General features: G+C 38.0%; 1 protein-coding gene across 1 annotated transcript in view; it reads right to left on the bottom strand.

The window, feature by feature from the left end:
- LOC126153794 (dynein regulatory complex protein 1) overlaps positions 1–27,034 on the bottom strand; it is a 385,975-nt gene that overhangs the window by 54,226 nt on the left and 304,715 nt on the right. The window contains exons 11-13 of the mRNA XM_049916094.1: positions 2,961–3,106; positions 2,631–2,775; positions 2,373–2,551 (exon numbers count right to left, since the gene is read on the bottom strand). Of these exons, the coding sequence (XP_049772051.1) occupies positions 2,373–2,551; positions 2,631–2,775; positions 2,961–3,106 (470 nt within the window). The remainder of the gene's footprint in view (positions 1–2,372; positions 2,552–2,630; positions 2,776–2,960; positions 3,107–27,034) is intronic.

Genomic DNA, 27,034 nt, shown 5'->3' with positions numbered 1-27,034 from the left:
ACTGGCACTTCCCACTCTGACACCAAATACTCCACATGATGGGTGCAGCTATTAAATGCTTCTTTGGTGTTAAGTTTATGTTCAAGTTATTTCATTATCAGAACTTAATGGCTTCTGTAGGGTTACGAGCTAGACACACAACCGATGAAGACATCAATGACAAGCTCATTTTTTTGTGTCTATAAACCAGACAGAACTGCTGGCTCCCATGACCAAGGAGAACTAGGGGGTGAGATTGGTACAATACTTCAGGGTAACATTATTCAGCACTGACCTCACTGTCTCATGTCCTGAGTGTGGAGTATCCACCTCATCAAGCCCATTAAATTACAGTGAATGTACCATGATCTGACCTCTTTTTCTGAACTATACAACCACTACAGTGCCACACATGAATCCATTAAAGACCAAAATTCCCAAATGTGTTAGATTAGCCTCACCCACAGTACCTCAGGTTTTTTTATTTGTGATTATATTTTGCCTTGACCACAGTGTTAGATTAGATACACTCATGGTACCTCTAAGTTCATTTATTTGTATTTGCATATTTCCTTTACCACTGTGTTAGATTAGCCCCATTTAACATATCTCAAAAACATTTTAAGATGTTTCTCATGTTGCCTAAAAAACTGTGTAAACTGATTCCCCACCCAATGCATTCTCTATTAATTGTGCCTCTTACCTTTCCAATAAAGGGGCTGTTTAGCATTTGGATGTCTTTGTTACATTGTTCTCATGCTTTAACTATTTGTTTTACCCTCCACATCTAGCAAACATGTGGTATCTGCCTATCATGTTAAGTGAGGGACACGATTCCCACAATTTCATTGAAGTATGGTACCAGATGGTGTTTCAGCCAGTTGAGATCAGCTTTGAACCCACCCAAGCCTTCATGTTAAGGAAGAGATGAAAGCTGCTTAATGCCATGTCCAGACTATAGGGAGAATGTTGAGAAATCTACCAGCCAAAAAGGCGGTTTTTCCTTTGTTCAGTTCACAGTATGGGGTCATGATAAGGAGAATGATTGTTTTGGTAATAATCCCAGGCAGTTTGTTTTGGATTAAACTTCAAAGTTTTGTAAGAGCATTACAATAAACTTGTGATGTTGCAGTATTCTCACATGTTACTCTCATGAAATCTGCTGTGAAATTTCCTTTGCAATTCAAATAAACTGTAACCTTCATTTTGCTGTTTGACAGCAGCTGCTTGAATTTTTGTGGGTTATTGGGAGAATGAGTGTGGATCCTCTGTTTGGACTGTTCTTTAGTTTCAGACATCACTTATAGCACCCATGCCCCATTCTGTCACAATTCTGTTCAGAATTCCTCACTCTCTTCATGATAGTGCTAAAGGAATGCCAAAGCCAAACCCATTCTTTCAGTCTTATGAGCATCTGTAAGACATTTCAAGGTGCATCTAACACAAAGCTTGTGGTAATGTAACCTCTCAGTGACAATGTTAAAGAGGGTTGCACTTGACACCTGGAGCACATCTTCAGAAAATTCAGAAATTGTGAATCAACATCTCGCATGCACAAGTTCATTAAAATGTTGCATAAGTTCATAAGTCACATATGAATATCTTCTCAGACCACTTTCATCATGCATATCTGTGTGGCCAACCATGAATTTTCTGCACAGCTCCCTCACAACACCCCATTCTCATACCCATATCACTATTGACAATGAATTTCAATGTTGTTGATTCCCTCTACCAGCTGGAAGCAAATGACAGAATGTACCTCACAACTGGTGAGTGGTGCTATAAGATTGTTCATTTCAGATACTTGCTGCTTACATACTGACTGATGCAACATTACCTTCAAAATCTTATTTTGCAACCACAGAAGCACAGTGAAGCTACAAGCATTTCTTTATTTTTAGTAGCCAATCAACAACTGTGATATATTACTCATTCAAATAATTATAGTATTTTGTGGGAAGTATTATATATTTGAATATTATATTCTTTTTCTCTGCTATCAGATTTTTTGTTTGGTAATTAACTGTTGTAAATATATCCAAATTTTTAAAAAAATGTTGCTTTATTTTGGAGTAGAAATACAAATTGCTACACATAGCCATTTTTTGTGGTATGCAAATTTGATACAGTGTTTTCTACAGCTATGAATTAATAAACATGAAACCATTCAACAACAAGGACAAAAGAGAGAGAGAGAGAGAGAGAGAGAGAGAGAGAGGGAGAGGGAGAGAGAGAGAGAGAGAATCAGTGATTGAAACAAGTTGGAAAACAATTAAAACAGCTTTATACTGTGCCTTCCAAATAAATGTGTAAAACATCACTGAAGTTCACCTGATGGGAAGCTCAATAAAGTATGTCAAACTGTGTAGTTGAATTTTTAATAACTGTACCTCTCAATACACAATGATATTTTTGCAGCCCTGTGTATAAACAGTCCCATAACTGTATTGCTTTTGGAGAAAAAATGTTTTCAAACTTCTTCCAATATGCTGTTACATCATCTGTTGACAAGAGCCTTGACACAGTATCTCTTTTCCTTGATAAACGTGACTCAAGATTAACATATGTTCTGAAACAAAATATAGGATGAACATTATTGTTTGCTAGTATCACCTGGTATCCATATTAATATTTTTTAATAAACTTACTGTTGTCTTTTGCTGCTAAAATCACTTATAAATTCTCTAAGGGCTTTCAGAACATACACAGGATTTATTTTCACGTGATGTGTTAATACACAATCCATTGTTCTATCCTTTTGTAATGCCATCTCCTCAATAGTAGGAGGTGATGCTGTAAACAGATTTGTGTACAGAAATTAAAGAGTTCAAGAGTTGTAGCACAAAATGATGCTAAGTCTAGTATTCTACAATGAAACTCTAATGACTTAACAAATTTGTCCATCTTTAATCAGAAGATATGCAGTTACGTAACTATATTACACAGGTGACAGCTAATGCTTTGCTGTAATCACTCACATTTCATGGGCTTTTGTTCAGGGGTGGGCTGTGTTTCAACATGCTGTGCACTACCAGAGTGAGATTCCTCTGATATCTGTTCATCCATACTTTGCACTGATGCCACAGACTCACTAGGTGGCACAGCTGTTTCTCCAGACTCTTGACTGAAAATACAGTTATTGTTTTACACTCATATTCAACAATATAAGATTTTCTGGGATAACTGTCCTATGAAATTATATCAGCACGAACTCAAAACTTTTTTAACAAACAGAATGCGCAAGGTAAACATATGAAAGACAACATAGAAGCAGTCCAAAAGAAAGAGATTTTAGTTGTAATGAGGTGGAATGAGGTAAATTATACATAAAAATGAAAAAAATACAGAAATTTAATTTTTACGCTGTATAAACAATAAATTATTCTTATACTTTGTTACAACAACTAAATTTAACAAAGTACATTAGAAGAAAGCAATTATTCTGAAAAAAACTGCTCCTTTCCAATTATATTAAATAATTGATATTTTAGCTTAGTAATTACTTCATTATTCTGGCATTTTTCAAAAAAGTTAACTACATCCGTAACAACAGAAAACTGTTAATGATACATTTCTACTCATCATGCAGCTTAATAATAATCTCTGCAACTTGCCACTTAACAGTTAAAACTTTTAAATCTTTGAATACAAATATTCAGATAATATGTAGAAGGAATGACTAATGAATTTTTTAATCTATTTTGAACTGAATGGGAAACCCATTCCCTTCATTTACACACAATGGTAGTTTGTTGAATACCATGGCACCAAGCAGGGCAGGCCTTAGCCATCCAGGTGCCCCAGGCGAGTCGTCCAGTTGGCGCCCTTTATTGTATAAATAGCGAACCTGGCAGTGCTTTGCAACACGGTATTTGACTGTTTTCTAGAAATGGTCTTAAGTGGTTAATGGCGTCATCTTATGATCATAACATGGTTTTTTCCATCATAAATTTGAGTATTTTATTTTTTTAAATGGAAATGAAATCCAAATAATCTGAAAGCCCGCTAAGACGCTCCATGTGAGTCTTGTGTAGCCTGTGACGCCAGTCCAGCATGCTGCTGTCGCTGCCGTAACAGTCAGTATAGCAGTGATATATTGTTTGGGCATTCACGTTTTGGGAAATTGTCTAAAAATATTGCATAGTACTGCACTGTACATCTACAAAAACTCCAGAAAATTGTTTTTGTGTGTTCCAAACAAAGAAAAGATGCGTAAAATGTGGTTGAAACAGGCTCGTATATCCCAAATATTTCTTTTCTTTTCTGAAGCACCCCTGTACTAAAGCGAACAAAACAAAACAAAAATTATTCAAATTGGTCAAGCCATTTCTTTGTTTTGGTGAGACTAACATACAACAATTGATTTTTATATATAGGAGGTAATATGTATAACGAAAAAACACTAATTTTGAATTGGGTACCATATTTTTATTGAATTTAATATAACTGTAAGCCATAAACCTATATTTTCTGTCAGTCATCTGAACACAAAACATATTACGCCTAATGAAAAACAATTATAAACAACTAAAATTTTACTTTTCTCGCTTTTCTGTCGGCAAAGTCTCTGATCAGATTAGCAAAGTCCAGGTTTTCTGCAACTTCATTTTCAATGGACAGTGAGGCCAAACTGGTTAGTCTTGTTTGAGACATTGTAGACCGCAAGTACGTTTTTATCAACTTCAGTTTGGAAAAACTGTGTTCGCCGCTTGCGACAGTCACTGGTATTGTTAGCAAAATATGTAACATTATCCAGATGTTGGGATATAACTCTTGAAGATTATGCTTTTTTATGAAGTTTAAGGCTTCAATAGGCGTTGCCTGGCTGTCTTCGAGATAGTGTTGCAGGCCTAAAATTTCGTCGCACAGCAAATTTCCATCAATATCTGACTTCATGTTGACAGTTAACTTTTCTTGTAATTTAGAACAGCATTGTATTAGTTCTTCTTTATTTTGATTTTTTTTAATGTCAAACAAGAAACTCCACGTCGCAGAAAATTCTTGCATCTGTTCAAATCTTTCTTTCATGGATATGTGCATGGTGTCCAACAGTGCATTGAAAAACTCTACTTTAAACTTCTTTTTTGGGTCAGTTATTTGATCATCAACAGCCTCTTCACCCGGCCTGCGTTTAATACGTCTTAATCGCATTTGTGGTTTAAATGATGGCTGCGTATCAAGATCCGAAGCCAGTTCAGTTGCTGTTACAATAGCTTGTTCGAAACCTGTTTGTCTATATGTTTCCAAATAAGAGCAACATTTGTCAAGGATTCCCATAAACTCGACAAAGTTGCTTTACTCACAACGTTAATTTGAAACAGAACATCATACCATGTCACGAGAGAAACAATGAAGCTGAAGTCTTTTAATTGTCCTCCTAGTGTTGTCGCTTCGTGTGACACCGCAGCATCACTTTGTTCAGTAGCATCGGCCAAGGAAACCAAAGCGTCATAACGGACCACTTTGACGCTATCAATTCGAGCTTCCCAGCGTGTGTCACTTACATTTTTCAGGGTGTATATCTTCAAATGTTCGGTCAAAATTTTCCATCTATTTACCGATCCAGCAAATAGATTAAACATTTTTTGTAACATTCCGAACAGTGTCACGGATTTTACTGATGATTTTGCCACATCACACAATACCAAATTATAACTACGGCATCCACATGGCACAAAAAAAGCTAGTGGATTTAACTTCTTAATTCTGTTCTGGACGCCTTTATTTTTCCCCTTCATGTTCACGCCATTATCGTAGCCCTGTCCTCTGCAGTCATTAATGTTAAGGTCAAGATCACTCAATGTTTTTAAAATGCTTTCTGTGAGACCTTCACCGGTTGTATCATCTATTTGCAGAAATGAGATGAAATGTTCTTTTACACTTGCGCCATCCTCTGTTATGTCGGCGCATCTTAAAGTTATCGAAAGTTGTTCTTTGTGGCTTATATCTGGAGTACAGTCAGCTATGATTGCATAATACTTTGAACCCTTTATGCGGGATACGATTGTAGACATAACGTGTGATGCCATGAGTTCTATTAATTCATTTTGTATATTTTTGCTGCAATAATGGTCAGCCAAATCACCACTCAATGCCAGTTTGACGTGCTCTTCCATGATTGGATCAAACTTTGCCAATAACTGTACAAGACCTAAGAATTTTCCATTATTTGGGGTAAATAATTTATCTGATAACCCTCTGAATGCCGTATTATTTTCAGCCAAATACAAAGTAATGTGCATCAATCTTTGAAGCACATTGCTCCATCGTAAACTTTCTTTAGAAATTAGCTTTTGTTCTTCCTTGTCAATAGTTAATCCAGCTTTAAACCTGATTTCAGCTTCAGTCCATTGAGTAAATGCTTTTTTGTGGTTAGGACTATTTTCATGCAGTTTCAGAGCTTCACTTAAATGTTTCCAATTTCTGAAACCCACAGTGGTAGTCAAATTAGTAGTTAATTTTAAATCAAACAGTCGACAACAAAAGCAAAAGACACTGTTGTTTGATACAGAATAAACTAGCCACCGTCGTCTGATAGTTTCTTCGTTTGATAGTTTTCTTGTGTAATGAGTTGAAGAGAAATGACGCCCATTTTCATCTTTTGGAAAGTTATTTAGACATACTTGTGAGGGTCCACATATTATAATGCGATCTATATCTCTAGCATTAAGTACTTTTGGCCACGTACCTACATCAGAAACATTGTATTCTTTTATTGCAAGAACGTTGATACTTTCATCAACCACAGATGTCATGTGTTGATTTTGACTTGGAGAAATATCAGAGGATTCATGCAAAGAGGTACTGTGCTGGTCAATTTGATCACCTTCAATAGGTGATTGTATATTTTTTGTGTATAATTGTTCACAGTCTGAAGAAATATTTGCTGATACATGGACTTTTGATTCAATATCTGAAGTATTTGCCTTAGAATTTCCTTTAAGGTACTTATAAATATTTATGTGCTTTTTAGTTTCTTCAAGAACGTTTTCTTTTTCAGCTTTTCTTTTCCGATTTTCTGAACCAGAAAGCTTTTTTTTTAATCATTTCCTTCTCTTCTGGCATGATTTAATAATTTGACAAATTATTGCTTGGACACTGCTCTATTTCGCGACCACAATATTCGATCTATAACAAATAAAGAAATTCACCTATCAGTAGACGTAACTAGAAAAAAACCTGAACTGAAAGATAAAAATGTTTTTCACACTTACCAGAAAATTAAAATGTTGACACAGTCACGACACTCGTTTCACTCACAATTATTCAGCCACGAAAACATGACCGGTGCCTCCGACTCTTACTGACAATTACTGACATGCGGGTGCAAATTGTAGCGCTGCCAACATATGCAGTCTAACAAACATTGTGTGGCGCTGTATTATTTCAGTACGTTAGGGGAGAATTCTCTATGAATGAAGTGCACGCATTGCATGATCTATTAATTAATGTACATGAGTCATTAAGTCACAAATATTCGATATAAATACATTCGTATTAATTAAATCATAATGTAATGTATATTTCACAGTCTGTATTTTCTTTTATTTGGAGCGACCGGTAGTTTCTGTTGTGAACGAGAGGTGGTGCGGCTGCATGGGCTCTTCCTTGTTGCAGTTCTTGAAACAAATAAGAGAGGCGCTTTGGTAGAGCCCGTGCTAGCCCGCGTCAAAAATGGATGGTTGCAGACAATACGAAGATTGCATTCAGCATGATATCTCTTCTGCTACCCCGAATTCATCGCGCATTCGTGAGATTAGTGATGTATGTTGAATGAGACTGAATAATATTTTAGTTTCGCGAAATGGGTGATTGTAAATTGTAATTTTTTTTTTTTTTACATGCGTTTAGTACGTGGCGCCCCTTGGGCCCCGGTGCCCTGGGCGACCGCCCGGGTCGCCCCACCCTAAAGCCGGCGCTGGCACCAAGCATATAACTCCACACTGAATGCTGCAAAAGGAGGCAAATTCTACATACAAATTCTTTTTATTGCTTGCATTGTGATTGATGTGCAGCTGAAATTGGATATTTTGTGTGAAAAAGCCATCAACAATTAAATGTATTGAGAAGTATGAAATGTAGCAAGATGGACTTACTCCATTCATTACCATTCTACTTTTTTTAAATAGCTAATTTCTTTCTCTTATCTTTTGACAGTTTCCAAGCACACAAGCAATGTTTATGTTAGTATATCTAAAACTGCCAAATTACTATTCATACAATATTTTGTATAACCTTATTATTCATATTACAATTTGAACCTGGTGAGTCTAATGCCATGTTTCCTTTTGAGAGAAATCAGTAATTGAAATTGTTCCCATGCTAGGTTATCCAGCAAATGTGGAGAACAATGAACTGTTTATTCACAAAAGCCCTAGCTCATTAGAAAGCTCTAATTTCCCTCTACCCCATAACTAGTTTATTTTGTCTGAGAACACAATAATTAAAAATATATCTATACTAGAAGTTCAGGCACACCCAAATTTGCTGTCATTATTTGAACCATTAAGCTTGTTTAATTTCCAGATTTGATATTATTCTCTCATTGCCCCAATTCTTCCAATTCAGATAATGCAATGCTAATCAAAACAAATCACTAAGAATTTGACTAAATTAGAGAAATTATGCACCTGAAAATTTTACTACAAAATAGGTTATCCACCAACTAGGGCGTACAGTGAATCAGTCAAATGGTACTTTGAACTTTATTACTTTTAAAATTAGCCTATCTATCATACAGTTGGACTCAATACAATGATGCCATTCTTTACTATACAATAAACTAAAATGTAATTACTAATGTTTAAGCACATTCATATGCCTGTCTTTATGTATTCACGATGTTGATATTGAGGATAAGGGTTAGAGAAAATGATGAGTGTACTGCAAAAATGAGAGGTAATTTGGCCCACTGCATGTGAATGGGAAAAATGATAGAGCAACAGGAAGGGGTACTGTATACAGAAAAATGCTGAAAGAATGTTCAGAAAATAACACAAAAGAGATAGCCACTAACTATACTATAAACACTAAAGAAAATCAAAATAGATTGTTGAAACACATGCTGAACCCACTGGGCAGAACAGGTAATTAGGATTTTGGAAAGGGCCAAATAAGGTTGGGGTCAAATTCACCTTCTAATTGTAATTTATTGTGAATTAATAACATATTTACAACCAAAGCGGCACATAGCCGAACCTTTACCAAATGCAACTCTTTCACGGCTGAAGGTCTCCAAACAAAAAACCTTAAAAAACAACAAGATAAAAAAATCCAATTAAAATAGCAATAAAATAATTAAAAAAACATCTGTCACAGCTAGGTAGAAAGCCTCAAAGTAAAGCAGATAGAACAAACAGATGCAAGGTGCAATACTAATGGCTGAAGGCCACAATTAAGTTTCAAAATTTTAAAATACTATAGACTTTTAAAGGCAGAAGGCCACAATGTTTAAAAACAAGAGATCTTAAAAATCAACAAGATAAAAATGCAATTAAAAAAGGCAAATAAAATACACTACTGGCAATTAAAATTGCTATACCATGAAGATGATGTGCTACAGATGCAAAATTTAACCAACAGGAAGAAGATGCTGTGATATGCAAATGATTAGCCTTTCAGAGCATTCACACAAAGTTGGCGCTGGTGGTGACACCTACAACATGCTGACATGAAGAAAGTTTCCAACCGATTTCTCATACACAATCAGCAGTTGACCGGCATTGCCTGGTGAAACGTTGTTGTGATGCCTAGAGTGAGGAGGAGAAATGTGTACCATCACATTTCCACTTTGATGAAGGTCGGATTGTAGCGTACCGCGATTGCGGTTTATCGTATAACGACATTGCTGCTCGCGTTGGTCGAGATCCAATGACAGTTAGCACAATATGGAATATGAGGTTTCAGGAGGGTAATATGGAATGCCATGCTGGATCCCAACAGCCTTGTATCACTAGCAGTCGAGATGACAGGCATCTTATCTGTGTGGCTGTAGTGGATCGTGCAGCCACGTCTCGATCCCTGAGTCAACAGATGGGGCCGTTTACAAGACAACAACCATCAGCATGAACAGTTCAACGATGTTTGCAGCAGCATGGACTATCAGCTCAGAGACCATGGCTGCGGTTACCATTGACGCTGCATCACAGACAGGAGCACCTGTACTCAACGACAAACCTGGGTGCATGAATGGCAAAACGTCATTTTTTTTTTTGATGAATCCAGGTTCTGTTTACAGCATCATGATGGTCACATCTGTGTTTGGCAACATCATGGTGAAAGCACACTGGAAGCGTGTATTCGTCATCGCCATACTGGCATACCACCTGGCGTGATGGTTTGGGGTTACACGTCTCGGTCACCCCTTGTTTTCATTGATGGCGTTTTGAACAGTGGACATTACATTTCAGATGTCTTACAACCCGTGGCTCTACCCTTCATTCGATCCCTGCGAAACCCTACATTTCAGCAGGATAATGCACGACCGCATGTTGCAGGTCCTTTACGGGACCTTCTGGATACAGAAAATGTTCAACTGCTGCCCTGGCCAGCACATTCTCCAGATCTCTCACCAATTGAAAACGTCTGGTCAATGGTGGCTGAGCAACTGGCTCATCACAATACGCCAGTCACTACTCTTGATGAACTGTGGTATCGTGTTGAAGCTGCATGGCAGCTGTACCTGTACACACCATCCAAGCTCTGTTTGATTCAATGCCCCAGTGTATCAAGGCCATTTTTATGGTCAGAATTGGTTGTTCTGGCTAATGATTTCTCAGGATCTATGCATCCAAATTGCGTGAAAATGTAGTCACATGTCAGTTCTATTATAATATATTTGTTCAATGGAAAAAAAAAAAAAATATCACAGCTAAGTAGAAAGCCTCAAGGCAAAGCAGCTGGAGCAAACATTTGCAAGGTGCAATACTAATGGCTGAAGGCCACAATTAACATTCAAAATTTTAAAATATATTACCATAATCTTTTAAAGGCAGAAGACCGCAGTGTTTAAGTTTGAAAGAAAATTTTAAGAATAAGGTTACAAGACTGAAAGCTCACAATTAATTTGCAAAATTTTTAAGAAAAAAGAAAAAATAGACATAAGTCTTAAATTTTAGGTAGCTGAAAACAGATAAATAAACACCGGTGGGAAAAACAGTAAAGACAAAGGCACTCAGAAGCCTCCAGGGGGTCGATCTGCCCTTTTTCACTTAGGTGAAACAGGTGGTGAGCCCAGCTACACTTGATTCGTCGGAACCCAACCAAGGGACAGGCATGGACCGACTGACCAAACGACTTGCGTGCCACCAATTGGTACATAAGAACTCAAATACAAAATGTTACCAATCTAATTACCCACAATCAAATATGTACAAACCTCCCCAACAGTGAACCACTGAAACAAACCACAATATGAATGGACAAGGCTTGGGTACTTAAAACAGCACTCAGCTTTGATGTCCTGGGTCGGTGAACCCCAAAGCTCATAGCGATTGGACAGCTCCACACATGCTCTGGCGGTGCGCAGAGACCGCCAGTGGACCCAGCCAACTGCACCACATGGAGATAACTTCCCTTGTCCACAACAACCAATCAACTCACTCAGAATGCTGACAACATCTAAAATAGTCATCAGTGCAACTAACTCCAACCACACACACAACCTGACAAACATTTGCACGAAGACCTGAACGACACCCAAAAGTAATTAAGAACACATGAAGACACATCAGGAGTTGATGCACACACACACAGCTGACTCATGAACGATCAGCGAGCCAAAACGCGTCGTCCGGTGGGATGACTGACCGACGATCCACGAAGACCATGGCCCAGCTCAAGTGATGCATAGTGGCAATGGTCAGGTGAGCCATGTCGGCACAGACCTCACTGCTCCAACCTGACTGCACTTGTGCCGCATTGCAACTCCCGACTGGCAGGTCTGGACTGTGCTCCAGACACGTCCCGAATGACTGGCAGCCCGAACTCGTGACGTGAACTGCGTAGTGGCAATGGTCAAAGTCAGCCATGTCGGCACACACCTCACTGCTCCAACCCAACTGCACTAGTGCCGCATTTGCAACTCCTCGAATGGTAGGTCCGGACTGCACTCCAGACATGTCCCAACCGACTGGCAGCCCGAACTCATGAAGTGAATTCCCTTATGACAGACAACGACTGGAAAGACATAGCAGTCGAGCACAGACACTACGAGAGGGGATATATCGATACGTGCTGCTAGCGCTGGACACAGTCAGGTAAAGCAGCAAGTCAGTTACAGTAATAATTTAAATTAATGTAGTGAGGTGGAAATACATTAAAAACAGGGTGTAAAATAGATGATGGCGGGAACATGTGCCATGCATGGCTCAACTGTGACAAAATGGAATGAGATATATAAATACAGAGAAGTAGTATTCAATAACAAGTTCTTGATAAACAGTCAAAAACAAGTGCCAAACAAAGAGGGAAGATAGTAGCAAAGAAATGAATTGGTGCTAAATAATGAAAATAGGTCATTATACACTTAAGAGAAAACATCAAACAATGTAGACTGATTCTCAGTCAAAACATATTACCAAATAAAGAGAAGAAGGTGGCAAACTGATGACAAAATAAAGATAACAGATTATCCAATAAAGATAACAGATTATCCAGTATGGAAAAAAAATCACTCTATAAAGAAAAAAGATAACCAAACAAAAAAAAGTTGATGAACAGACAAAGAGGCTTGCTAAAGAGGTAAAAAAAGATAGCCATGTACAGATAAAGGGCACTGAACATGAAAAAATCACTGATGATGCAGAAATGATCACCAAATGATGAAAGAAAGTGAAGAATTCATATTACATATTTAAAAAAGGAATAGTTGTTAAACATATTGTTAATATTGCAAATAAATGTGCCACTGTGTGGCTATACAGTAGCCATACAACAAAGACTGTTGTATGAGGAAGAAGAATGTTCAACAATGGAAATGAGAACTGGTAGTATATCTTTGAAGACTCTGGGACACATCACTCTGCAATGCGGTACTGAAACTTGCAAAACCACTAAACTTAAGGTCAAGTTCTAGAGCAAGTTGCCTACAAGCAGGCATACTGGGGCCACAATCCAAGATGTTGGCAAGCCCCGCCCCTCTTTATCAATCAATGACATCACCATCATGTGACAAACCATGTCCATGTTTCTCTCTCACTCTTCTTCTATCCAGCCAATCACAGTGCAGTATTGAAAGGGGGAGCCAGTCAGAATGTAACTGTTAAATTATGTAAGCTTTCTTTCAATTGTGTAAAAATGGTGACAAATTCAAATACATGCAGTAAATCTGAAAAAAAACTGCATTACTTTTACTTGAATAGGTGCCACAGTCGCAGATATTTCCATAAAATAGTGTTATGTTCAAAGCTACTCACATCTGAATTATGCTCAAGTATTCATGCATGCACCCAGCCACCCACATGCACACATTCACACACACACACACACACACACACACACACACACACACACACACACCACCACCACCACCACCACCACCACCATTGAGCAAGGGCAATGATGGACAATTGACTGGACGCTATTGACTGTAGTAGTAGTTTTATTCATCTGTAGATCTTTTTTGGTAGGATATTGGGCATGCCTTAGTATTGCATTAAGACGACCAAACTTCAATTTTTCTTTTATGTGTCCAGAAACCAGTCACTGTCTTTTAGCCCACGTGCAGGGCTTCTTTCTTGCCCAGCCATAAATCATTGAGGTTGCATCTGCAGGGATAGTTTCAATAAGCCAGGACGTGCTACATGTTTTGCACAGCAACATAATCACATCTGTCATCACCCATTTTACCCTGATCTCACCTTCTCATTTAATTTTTTTTTTCACCAGGCTCACCCCCATTCTTATGCAGTTCAATGTCCTCCCATGTTTTCTGGTTTGTTCTGGAGCCTTTAATCACTACCTGTGCTGCAAGATAATCAGGTGGTGGTTCTTCAATGATTGTTTTTAAGAATCTTTTACAAGTTCTCAGTCATCCAGGCTTACACTCAGTACCAAAGAGAGAATGTTGATCATCAAATCTTTGTCTGAGCATCTCTATGAATTAGTGACATGATCTTAGGATTTAGGACTCGCAAGACCAGCTCTGTAAAGCTTTGGTAGGGGTAAAGATTTCATACATTCTGTTGTTACTTAACATGTTCCATTATAGCTTTTGTTGGCTTTCTTCATGTGGGCTGATCTGGTCCATATTGGAGAGCCATATTCCGCTATAGAGAAGCATAGCACTTGTACAGTGGTTCTCAGAATAGTAGGTACTGCTGCTCATTTGCTGTTAATGAATTTCCACAAAATGTTATTTCTGGAGGCTATATTTTTACGGATATTTTCACAGTGGTGTTTATATGGAAGAGATCTATCCAGCATTACACCTAGATAGCTTGGTTTATCTTTGTGCTCCAATGTGGTATTATTCCAGGAAACAGTGAGCTTTTGCAAGGGAGTTACTTTGATAACAGTCTGACAAAACTTTGAATGCTTTCTCCAGATTCTGTTCTATATCCTCAAATGTCCTCCTCTGTGCTGTGATTGCCAGGTCATCTGCATATAAGATATACTTGATGTGATTAGGTACTGGCTGATCGATAGTGTATAATATAGTTAATAAGGGAGAGGGCCAGAATGTTTACCTGTTCCAGTCCATTATTTTAATTTCTCATTGGCTCTTCTTTCCATCAAGAATTATGTAAAATTGTCTACTTTGCAAGAGAGATTCAATGACCATGACAAAACAGTAATCTCTGAGTTTGTTATAGTGTTTCTGGAAGAGAAGTATCATATGTAGAGCAGAGGTCAACCAATGTTAGCCCTGTAACCTTTTTATTTTCATACCCTTCCTCTATATGTTCTGTTAGGTACAGAATTTGGTTGCTGCATAATTTGCCAGGTCTAAAACCAGCTTGTTGACAGATAAGTCTCAGATCCATAGTGTCTGCCACTTGGTTCAAAATGAGTATCTCATACAATATGTACTGGTGACAAAGAAGAGATATACGTCAGTAATTCTATGGTGAGTTTGGTTCCTTCTTAGACTTCAGCAGAGTCCCTATCCTTGCATTTCTCCACATCTTGGGGATCTTATAAGTATTGCAGCAGTTGTTGAGAAGCTGCAGGATATACATTTTGGTGCCCAGGCCAAAATGTTGGATCTCCTCCGTGCACATATCATCCACCCCAGCCTTTTTCCATTTTTCACATTATTGAGGCCCTCATTGAGTTCTTTCATTGTTAAAGACACTGAGAATGTAGGACCCTGTTGGTTTTCACTTTCTGATGTTTTTCATTGTACTTTCCATTCAAGTGGAGCTGATGGGGCACTTTGTTGTGTGTTACTTAAGGAGGCTGTCTAGAGCCTTTTGGATCACACCCGAGCGTTGTGATAAGATTCCAGGCTATTCTGTTGCTATGTTGTCATGTGCATCCTCTGCAAGGTCTTTTTCTATCTATTTAACCTCACTTCACATACCATTTCCATAAGCACTGTACAGCAATGGTCATTCTGATATAGTTTATTGTAATTAGTGAGAAGTTTCTTAGATCTGTTACAAAAGCCTGGGATGAAATGCTGCCTGCAGCCTTGTGATATGTGTTCTTTCAAGATTCTTTATAATATTTTTACAAATGCCTGGTAATTTTCACTGTAAGGATGAGGTCCACAATGGTTTTGTCAAGTTCCTCCTGAAAAGATGCCCATTTGGCCTTCCTCAAGTTAAATCTTCTGCAGAATGGCACTGTAGTTATCTTAATTGTGGCATACAACTGTCTGTGCTGGGTCCAAGGACTGGGCTGATAAATCTTTCTACTACAGCAGTCTTGGATGTCAGAGATGGTGATATCGTTATCGGTCAAGATCAGATTACATGCATCATAAAACCCTTAAAATATCCATGCAAATATGCATGAAATTGCTTAAAAATGCATGAAAAGCATCGAAATATGCAATATCAAAGTAGATAAAAACATGGTAGTTACTGTGTGCATTATATCTCAAAGTCAAACCTGTGCACCTCAATTACAGGGAAGTCCGCCCCCTCATAGCTGAGTGGTCAGTGCAACAGAATATCAATCCTAAGGGCCCGGGTTCGATTCCTGGCTGGGTCAGAGATTTTCTCTGCTCAGGGACTGGGTGTTGTGTTGTCCTAATCATCATCATTTCATCCTCATCAACACGCAAGTTGCCAAAGTGGCGTCAAATCTAAAGACTTGCTCCTAGCGAACGGTCTACGTGACGGAAGGCCTTGGTCACACGAAATTTATTTTAATCATGGGGAAGAGTGCTGGCCATGCAAAAAATCAGTACATTTAGAATGTTGATATGATTTTCTGAATACTTTCTGTTAGGGGTTAGGAAGGGGGCTTTTCTGGGATTATTTTCTAAAAATTTGCCAAATGGGGCACATACCATGTTTCAAGAATTGTTCCTTCTTTGCTATTATTGTCGGTAACAAGCAGATGCAACACAAGTGAGTCACAGAGAAACAGTCAATATTTACAGGATAACTTTGAGATAAATCACATGCATAGGAGCCCTCTCAGAAGTTCTGAAATATTTTATTTAAAAAACAACATTCAATCATTAATTTTTTTAACAGCATTAGCTTTTAATTAATGCTATTGGACAAAAGCATCATTTACAATTTATTTTACATTTTTCTTCTATTGTAAACATAAATGACCAAGTACTGTTCCAAATGTTCGGTAGTAAGATTGTGTCTACCATCACTCAAAACATTTTTATAAGCAGAAAAGGACCATTCTACATCAACTGAGGTAAATGGGCAGTATTTGAAATTGGGTGCTATGTTGGCACTTATTGTTTCTGGTAAAAGTTCACACATCCCATTAATAAAACTATCAATTTGGCATAAGGATTCAAAGCCTGGGTTATTGTTTAAAATGTTTTCAAAATCTTCTTTAAGTTTCCTTGGGAACACCTCTGGCAATGAGGAGTTCACTAGAATAATTTTATTCATTAACAGAATACATTCATTCAATGCCAAACTTTTAGTTTCAACATTTTCAGTACTTGCAGGTATATGGGAAAAATTAGTACTAATCACAGCAATGTCTGTTTTAATACTGGAAACATTAAAAGCTTCCTTTCACTGGCAAACTGCCAAAGCCTCTGCACTATCAAAATGGTCTCGAAATGTTCATTGTAAAACAACACAGCTCTGACCCACATTCCCCAATGAGTTACCACTGGTTCAGGAGGTAAAGGCACATTTGGTAGTTTTTATTTGCAGTTCTTGATGCAAGCAGGAGCCTCCAGAAACACTTTCTTTGTGGATGAAATCAGTTTATTTATATTCACAAATGGCGAATGTACTTCTTCAGCAAGGCAATGTACTCAATGAGCAAAGCACATCACATGAATCAAATTGGGATAAAATACTTGGAGGGTTTTCCAGCTTTGATCATATAGGGAGCATCATCTGAAATAAACATGGACACCCTTCCATCTGCAGAAGATTCTGGAAATATTTTTCTAATACCCTCATTCACAAATCAGGCAACTGTAGAATGATTTACTTTTCAAAGTTCTTTGCAGGCCACTAAATAGGCAGAAGGAGGCTCTTCTTTTATATCACCAACAATTAAATTTGTAATGCAATGGGCCACAAGTGTCTGTGGTTTCGTCAACTGAAATCCAGATAATGCTGTCCTTGAGTTCATTGCATATTTCTTCCAGAACATTTATGTAAATTGTCGGTATGTAATTTCCATGCAATGTTGATTCATCTGGTATATCGTGATTTAAGCAGTATTTGCAGAGGAAGCCTTTGAAGATAGGGTTTGTAAGTTTGTGAAGAGAAATATTGCTTGCAATAAAGGCTTCACATAGATCCATGTTAAACCGACTTTTTTGGTTACCTTTGGACAAATCTTTGCTAGTGCAACTTACAGTTGTCATGGTCCTTCATGGTCCTTTCTTCCGAATTCCTGTGATATGACATTTTGGTCTACTTGAAACTTTTTTTTTTTCCACAAAATGTTTTTCTAACAAACTCGACACTATAAAACAATTCCATCACATGTAAATGTTCCAGGATGGTCAGCTATTCACAAAATAACATTTCTTTTTTCAGGTGGCATGGTGCACAACATGTTAATATGTTCAACTGTGTACAAGTAAGTAAAAAGCTAAACTGATACAATGGATGTGCAACTAAAAGCTTGCGTAGTTTAATTTAATTGTTGCCAACGCATACGGTATGACAGCGGAGGGAATTAACTGGGCATGCGAGCATAAGACCAGTGACTCTGTCTGCCTGTTCCTGTTCCTCTTCTGTAATGATTTCGCTAGGCAGTAGCCTCTCAGTTAGCAATTGCACGCAGTTCTAGATAATGGTCAATCTGTGAGACATCAAACCTAGATGAAGCTAGAGATCATCCATCTATATTTTTTAAGTATTGTAAACACAGAGTGGAAATATGCATCATCACTAGTTTTTAGTTTAAATATGCAGTAACTGGTGAAAAGGAGCCAAATATACAAATGCATATGCAACATGCAAGTGCATTTAATCCAGTCACTAGTTATCGAGGTTACAGTTACACTTCCATATTTTACTCATAAAAGAGTTTTGGGGTCATTAAGGACAGTGAGACCACTTGCGTCTGCTCACACCTCCTGTAGGTGTCCATTCTCATCTATTTCACTGAAGCTCCAGTTGATGCTGTGGCAATTGAAATCTCCTATGAATATGGTATTTTAGTTGTTAAAAGTTCTTAGTGGTGAGAAAGTGTATTTTTCCCCTGGAGGTTTGTACACAGATGTGACTGTGAAGTTTCCACTTTCGATAATTTGTATTTCAATGCCACTATATGTGGTTTCAGCGACAGCTATCATGATCACGTCTGGTCTAGTTAATATGGCTCTGCATGTTTGGGTTATGGTGCTTCCATATCTAGACACATTTTTTGCACTTTTGGTGCTTTTCCTTCTCTGCTTCTGTGAGTTTCTTGAATGCATAATACATCCCACATATGTGTTTGGCAGTGTGTCAATAAGATGGTTTGCTGGTTCCTTGTAATTCCCTTCATGTTTACGCTCACAATCGTCAGAGCTGTCTCTGAGAGTTGCCTATTTTGCTTCTGATTTGTCTTGAAGATAGGTTACTTGATGGTGGAAACGCTGGCATTCCCTGATCTATTTTCTGCTTTCCCACTTCAAAAATGCTCCATTGGCCTCCTACCTTGTCCCCCACAACAACAAAAATTAAGTAATTCATTCATACAGACATTTACATACTTACATGTGTACTATGACAAAGATGGAACAGGTGGTCGTGATCTTATAGTAGGAATAATCCCAGAATTTGGGTGAAATAATTTAGGGAAACCATGGAAAATCTAGATCAGAATGGCTGGAAGAAGATTTGAGCCTCCACCCTCCCAAAGACAAGACCACTCTGTTTAAAACTGTGCTGCCTCATTTGTTTTATCTTCTTCTTCTTCTTCTTGTGGGGTTTCTACAGCTGTTGCCGCATCCCACATCTGTCAACAAATGCTTTGATTTTGTCATTCTTCCTCATCCTCTCCCACTCCTCTTCTCTCCATTGCTTCTGGGTTACCTCTCAGCCACACTTTCTGTGGTATTCCTCTTCTTCTCCTTCCAGGAGGTTGCCATTAAAGTGCTCTCTTGGGTCATCTGTCTTAATACATTCTTTTGACATGCTAGATGTCTTTCTTCTATTTTATCCATAACACTGTACTGAGTCTGTGTCCTTTCTCATTTCTTACAAGCTCAAGTTGGAAAATTCCACAGGTTCTTCCAAGTGGTCCAGTTCTAAATCTCTAAGACTCTTTTCATTTCTTTCTGTGAGTTCCCAGTACTCATTCCCATAGCTTATTATTCATTCCATGATGGATTTGTATAAATAAATTTTTACTCTTAAACTCATTTTTGAGACCCAAAGTATAGGATTTAATTTTTGGATATCTGCCCTTCCCTGCCTGATATGATGCTGGATAGCTCCATCACATCTTCCATCACACATTAATATACTATCCAGACATTTAAACTCTACACAATATAATAAGATGTCCATCAATGTCCAGGTTATTTCTCTGTTGCCCACAACATAGATATTCCATATTCTCAAAATTAATTTTCAATCCCCACTTTTTATACTCTTCTACCAACTTCCCAAGCATGAAAGGTATATCCTCTTCATAATTTGCTCCAATGACCTGATCATCAGCACAGAAAAGTGTGTACATACATTGGTTCTCTACTTCAATATCCATGCCCATGCACTTTCTACACCACTGGTTCAGTGCTTTCTGCACATGGTCTCTCTCACAATTTCTTTCCCTACTTTAATTATACATTCTGCTGACTTGTAGAGGTTTATAAAACTTCTTACATAAAGTTTTGGCAGTTCACTAACCACCGCACCTCGAACAATAGCTTTAGTGGCACTGTGTTATATGCTTTCTCAAGATCTATGAAGACTTAATGACTGCTTAGATTCCTTTCCAACATCTTCTCCATGTTATGTCTTAGGGTAAAAATGTTATCTACACATGACCTGCCTCTTCTAAAGCCACTTTGTTCTTTCACTTCATTTATAAACTTCTTAATTCTTGATTTTAAAATCCTCCCATACAGCCAGCTAATTGCACTTGTGACACTTATGCCATGATAATTGCTACAGTCCCTTGCTTCCTTTTTTATGTATGGGTCTTTAATATGCTAAGTTTTACTCTGAAAGAATTTCCTCCCCATCCCACATACATTTATTAAATAATTTGCTTAACATTGAAAAATCCAGGATGAAATGTAACAGTATTATGAAAAAGATAGTTGACACTCCCTGTATAGAGGAGATGCTGTCACAGAAAGCCACAACAAAAAGACAGTCATAATGTGAGCTTTCTGACAGTCTTTTTGCTGTGCTTATCAGTGACTTAGCATATTCCCTATATGGAGAGTAGCAACTAACCTTTTCATAATATTGTTAAATAACTTGCTTAGATATTCATATAAAACGTTTGGGCCATACCTCAGTAATTCTGCTGATTTCTCAATTTCCATTTGTGTAGGCACCTTCTGCACCTCTTCCGTAGTTATTTTCTCTACCTTTTCACCCTCCTGGTTCAAATGCATATTTCCCTATACTCTGTCCTTTCTTCTATTAACAGTCCTTTGAAATGATTCCCCCACTCTATTGGATTAATAATCAGCAGGCATGCTCTTTCTTTCGCTTCTTTCCTCAGCCCTCTAATCATTTCCATGCTGCTGCCACTTTTGTGCCCCACTTGCATTGGTCAACTTCCTAATACTTATCCTCCCACATATAATTTTTCCTTTTTCAGATGTCCTTTTTTACTCCTCTATTCATTCTCACATACAAGACTCTATCATGTTTGTCCTGTCTTCTCATCCAATTACCATACAACATCTTTTTTAGGTTCACTTGTTCTCCAATGCTTTGAGTTCACCATTGTGGGCACCACTTTCTTTCTGTCCCAGTGTTTCAAATGTTGCTTTATATATGCATTTTTTAATTCATTGGTACCTATGTTCTGCCATTTCTTTTTCCTAAGTGCCTCTGTTTGTTTGATACCTGTAATTTATAAAGAAATTGTACAGACTCTTGTTTTAAGCTATCTAAGTTGTATCTCATAGTATCTACTGTTTTATTTTATCTGTAGTGTACAATATTGTTTTACAATAAGTTACTAAATAATGTGAAAGGCTAATGCTATAATGCTCATTCATTTCTCAATCCCAGCCACTGCACACACTATGTGCACTATTAAGTGACATGAGGACCACTGTGTGTATTGCAACTTCCCATATGCTAGCTTGAAAAAGTGAGTCAGCATGCCTCTATAACAAGTGTGACAAGCTCAGAAATATGGTAGGATATTAATACCACACAATGTATAGCTTCTGGGAATTTTTGCAGAAAAGATAAAAAGCAGGAAAAATATAGTGTGAAAGTGTTCTGTGGAATGATAAATTTTTACTAACATTATTATTATTTATCTGTCTCACATTTTTTTACCAAATTCCTACTCTGTGTTATCTAAGTAAGCCTTCAATCCTTCAATATGTTAAGCAATACATTCCATATGTATTGCTTAACATATACTTTTTAACTGCCTTTTTAAATAAGTTTGTTTTAGCAATTTACTTAATCTCATAGGGCAATTTATTGCATAGTTTTATTCCTTGGTAGAAAATGCTGTTTAGAGTTTTAACAATATTATGAAAAGAATAGACTGCTATTCACCATAAAGATGACACACACTGAGTTGCAGGCAGGCACAATTAAAACATTGTTATACATTGAGCTTTCAGCCAAAGCTTTCTTCAGAAATGAAAATACACACACATTCCCAGAAGCAGGCACACCTCATGAACACATGACTGCTATCTCTGGCCACTGAGGCCAGGAAGCAACTCTCTCATTGAACAAAAGCAGCAATCTGCAGAGGTGTGGAGCAGGGGCAGGGATAACGGGGTCAAAGTGAGTGGGGTACATGCTGTCTACCTACAGACCTACAGGGACTAAATGGCAGCACAAGAAGGCTGCCAGGCACAGTGTCAGCAGACTGTGGCTATGGGGGATGGAGCAAGGAGGGGAAGCGGAAGTGGAAAAGTAGAGGAGTGCAGATGGGGAAAAAATCAGCAGGTGCATTGGCACAGAGCAGTGTACAATGGGGATGAGAGGGTGTGAAATGGGAGGAAGTGATAGGACACAAAAGGTGCAAACTGATTGGTGGAGGGTGTGGAGCAGCAGGTTACCATAGGTTGAGTCCAGGATAAATTTGGAGGCAGAGAATGTGTTGTATGGATAGCTTCCAACTGCAAGCTCAGAAAAACTTTTGGTAGAGGGAAGGATGGGTTGTGAAGCAGCCATTAAAATTAAGATGTGATGTTCAGCTGCATGCTGTGCCACAGGGTGGTCCTTATTGCTCTTGGCCCAACTTGGCAGTGGCCATCCATCCTAGTGGACAGTTGGCTGGTAGTTGTACCAACATAAGCAGCTGTTAAATGGTTATAGCAGAGCTTGTCTATGACATCACTGGTTTCACAGATGGCCCAGCCTCTGATGGGGTAGCATAAGCCTGTGACTGGAGTGGAATAGAAAGTGCTGGGTGGGTGGACTGGGCATGTCTTCCACAGGTACATGATTCCTGTGGCAAGAGGTTGCAATGCACCCACTGATCTTTCATTTCCTCCGCAAGAACCTCCCTATGCTGCATCTGGCAGCCTTGTCCTGCTGCCATACAGCCTTTGCAGGTTCCATAAGGCAGCACTCACCTCTTCTCTCCCTTTACACGTACCCTGCTATTCCCTTCACTTCCACATCCCACTCCAGATTGCTGCTTTCATTCCATGTGACAGCTGCATTCTGGCTTCAGCAGCCAGAGATAGTGGTCATGTAAGCATGACGTATGCCTGCTTGTGTGAATGTATGCGTGTTTTATTTTTCAAAGGAGACTTTGGCCAAATGTTCAATTTGTAACAGTCTTTTACTTGTGCCTGTCTGGAGCTATATGTGTCATCTTTATAGTGAGTTCCAATCTATCCTTTTTCATAATGCTGTTGATTTTCCAACAAGAACTTTCCATTCTTTGTTTTTAGTTTTGTGTTTATTTTCCATTAATAAACATAAGTTAGATCTAGATCCTGTTTCATGGTCGTGGGCAGAGTTGTTTGTGGAGTAATTATCAATGTTATTTTTTATGTTTTCAGCTAACTGGTAAGGATACTCACTTGGTGCAGTTAAAATCCATTGTTTTGAACAGATCTTAACAATGAGCTTGACTATAATTTTTGGTTATTATTCTTATTGCACTTTTCCACAGTGTGAAAATTGTGTTCATATTTTGTGTATTTGTTCCCCAGAAAATAAGGCTGTAGCTAAGAACTGTGTGTACATATCAATAGTATATGAATAAAAGATGCTAACTATTACATACAGATGACAGGCTATAAGCATATAAAATGCTGATGACATCTTGTTTACAAGTAATTTTGTGTCAACACCATTTCAATTGAGAGTCCCTATTCACATCTAGAAATTTTGCAATTGTTACACAGTCTATAGAGATACCATCTACATTTAATTTTAACAGCATCATTTTTTCTCTTCAAACAGAAATTCAGGGCATTAGTTCTTTTGTGTTCAATATCACTTTATTGCTTAACGACAATTTGTAAAACTCTTTGAGATTGTCACTTGTTTTCTCTTCAGGGAGTTCTCATGTTTCCTCAGTGACCTTAATATTGCTATCATCAGCAAAGAAAATTTTTCTCCCATTGCTAATACCACTGGGAAATTCAGTGATGTATATTAGAAACAGTGTTGGTCTTGATATGTTGTCCTGAGGAATGTATTTTGGTTCTGATAAATGTTTTACTAAAAGTTTACAATTACGTGTTATCTGTACTCTTTGTAACCTGTCTGCTAGTTGTGATCAGAACCAGTCTTGGGCTATCTTTCTTGTTCTTAATGCTTCTGGCTTATTTAATAGAATCTTCTGGTCAACAATATGAAAAGCCATAAACAGAACTAATTATATGTCTGTGGCACACTCATCTTGTCAAGAGCATCAAGTACCACTGTTGTGAATTATAGTATGGCTGATTCGCAGTTCAGAAACCAAACTGTGATCCACTTAAAAGGTTGTATTTATTCAAGTAATCCATTAACCTGTCTTTCAAAATGGATTCTACTATTTTTGAGAATAGTGACAGCAAGGAAATGGGCTGGTAATTTTCTGTCTTCTGTATTATCTTCCTTTAGCAGACGTACAGCTCTTGACTGTTTTAAATATTGTGGGAATTTCCCTAATGCAAAGGATTCATTTATTGTATTTGTTATGGGAGGTTGTATACTCTCTGTACACATGTAGTACACACACTGGTACTTCATCTAATGACAGATTTTTTATTTTTTTAGTTTTTGCATAGTTCATGCTCTGTGATTGGTAGTAACACCATTGTACTTAGTGGATAATTATTTACTTGTGTTATATTTTTGCAAATTTTTGTTGTAACTTCTCTCCAATACTTAAAAAATTGTCATTCACAAATTTTGCTAATCAGTATGTTATTGTGCCTTCATTTATCTCTCCCTGTTTCCTTTTTTATGACATCCAGACTGCTTTGCTTTTAGACTCTGTATTCTATGTTATTTTGTCATTAAATGACTTATTTCTGCAGAAATCAGCACCTTCCTGAACATTGTTTTATACTTACAACAGTCGTTTACGAACCCTGGGAGAATGATGGTCAGTTTACAACCAGACAGCCAATACTGATGACAATGGCTCTGACTATGCAGCAACAATGACAAGCTACTGCAGTTACTGTTCCAGGTTTTAAAACCTGCCACGAAGCAGAGTCAGTAGAAAAAAATGTGATAGCATTAGTCAACCAGCAAATTATATCTTGTTGGCATATGCATTATGTTTCGGTTTTCCCATATTCACAAGGAAAATGACCTTGGAGGAATGAAAACTCCAGAATACCCACATTATCAAGAAAACTTAATCATGGACGTGTATGTTAAATTTTAGCAACAGGGAATAGATTTGCATACTCAAAGAACTCTGCATTTCTGTGCTATGGCTGAACATAATCTTGCTGTAATTTTTTTCTTTAAATTGCACACAATAATCCATGTCTTGGACACTGACTTGCCTGCTTCTGCTGTGATAAGATAGTGCCCAGCTAGATGCTACCTCAAACAAACAGTGCAGTCTGCTATGCATCTAACTGCTGCAATTATACAAACTGCTTACACAAGTTTTGTGGGCAGCTATTTCAACTGATGGAATGTTCTGAATCACAACTGCAATTGAGTCTTTCACTTTATTTTTGACAATGTTTAGAAACTTTAAGCAATAATCTTTGTTTCATGAATCTATCTTCTCTAAACATTCAGCCTCCTTAAGCCTGGATTACACTGGAGCTAACACAAGCAAATGAGCATTCACAGACAATTTGCCAGTGTTCACTACCATTCAATTGTACCTGTGGACAAGCATCTACATTAGGGAGAATGGAAGAGAACATGAGATAATACAAATTATGGATGCTATGTGACTTTGTACATAAGCATAAAATGTGTGGCTTAAGTGCACTTAAAAGTTAACTGCAGTTCCACCATTCCTTAGCATTATTTCAAAACTTTGAATGTATGTCAGCTGATACTTTTTGCAGGCTTCTCATCACAACTGAGAAGGAAATTTAAAATTTATACAATAGCATTTACCCTCTGATTATTAACACATTAATTATGATTTTGTATTTCAGAACCTGCTGTATTTCAAAATGTTTGCAGTGATACATGCAAAGCGCTTCAAAGATTTTGTTGAAGTATGTACAAGGAAGATAAGGCCAAAATGTAATTAATGCATTGTGAAATACACATATGACCTGTCACACACACTAAATTCTGTTACATAGATTTTTACCCATAATATTTTTCCCCTTGGCATTTATGCTATGAATATCTTGGATTCCATAAGCAGCTACAACATGGTTTACTTAGTTTAGGAACAATATATTGTATTCATACCACTCCATCACTCACACAACTTGTATTTGTAACAACAGAAGTAGAAAAGCTAGGTGATGAAAGATCTCTGTACTCTTGGTTAGGTGGGTTATGGAGCCCCTCAGGAACATAGTGGCGAGGGCGGGGAAGAAGTCCAATGTTCACTCAGTGTGCTTGCCGGGGAGCCTTGTCCGGGATGTGGAAGAGGCTCTTCCAGCCGCTTGCGTGCAGGGTGTAGCCAGCTGCAGATTGTTGCACATGTCGGCACCAATGATGCCTGTTGTTGGGGTTCTGAGGAAATCCTTGGGTCCTTTCGATGGCTGGCTAAATTAGTGAAGGCAGCCTCCAGCTCATGGGGAGTGGAAGCCAAGCTGACGATCTGCAGCATCGTACCCAGGGAGGACCGAGGTCCTCTGGTTTGGAGTCAAGTGGAGAATCTAAACCAGAGGCTACGTCGACTCTGTGAT

The sequence above is a fragment of the Schistocerca cancellata genome, chromosome 2 (genome assembly GCF_023864275.1).
Source record: "Schistocerca cancellata isolate TAMUIC-IGC-003103 chromosome 2, iqSchCanc2.1, whole genome shotgun sequence".
In the NCBI taxonomy this organism is placed as follows: Eukaryota; Metazoa; Arthropoda; class Insecta; order Orthoptera; family Acrididae; genus Schistocerca; species Schistocerca cancellata.
Note: the sequence above shows the minus strand (reverse complement) of the source record. Positions and strands in the feature narration are given on the sequence as shown.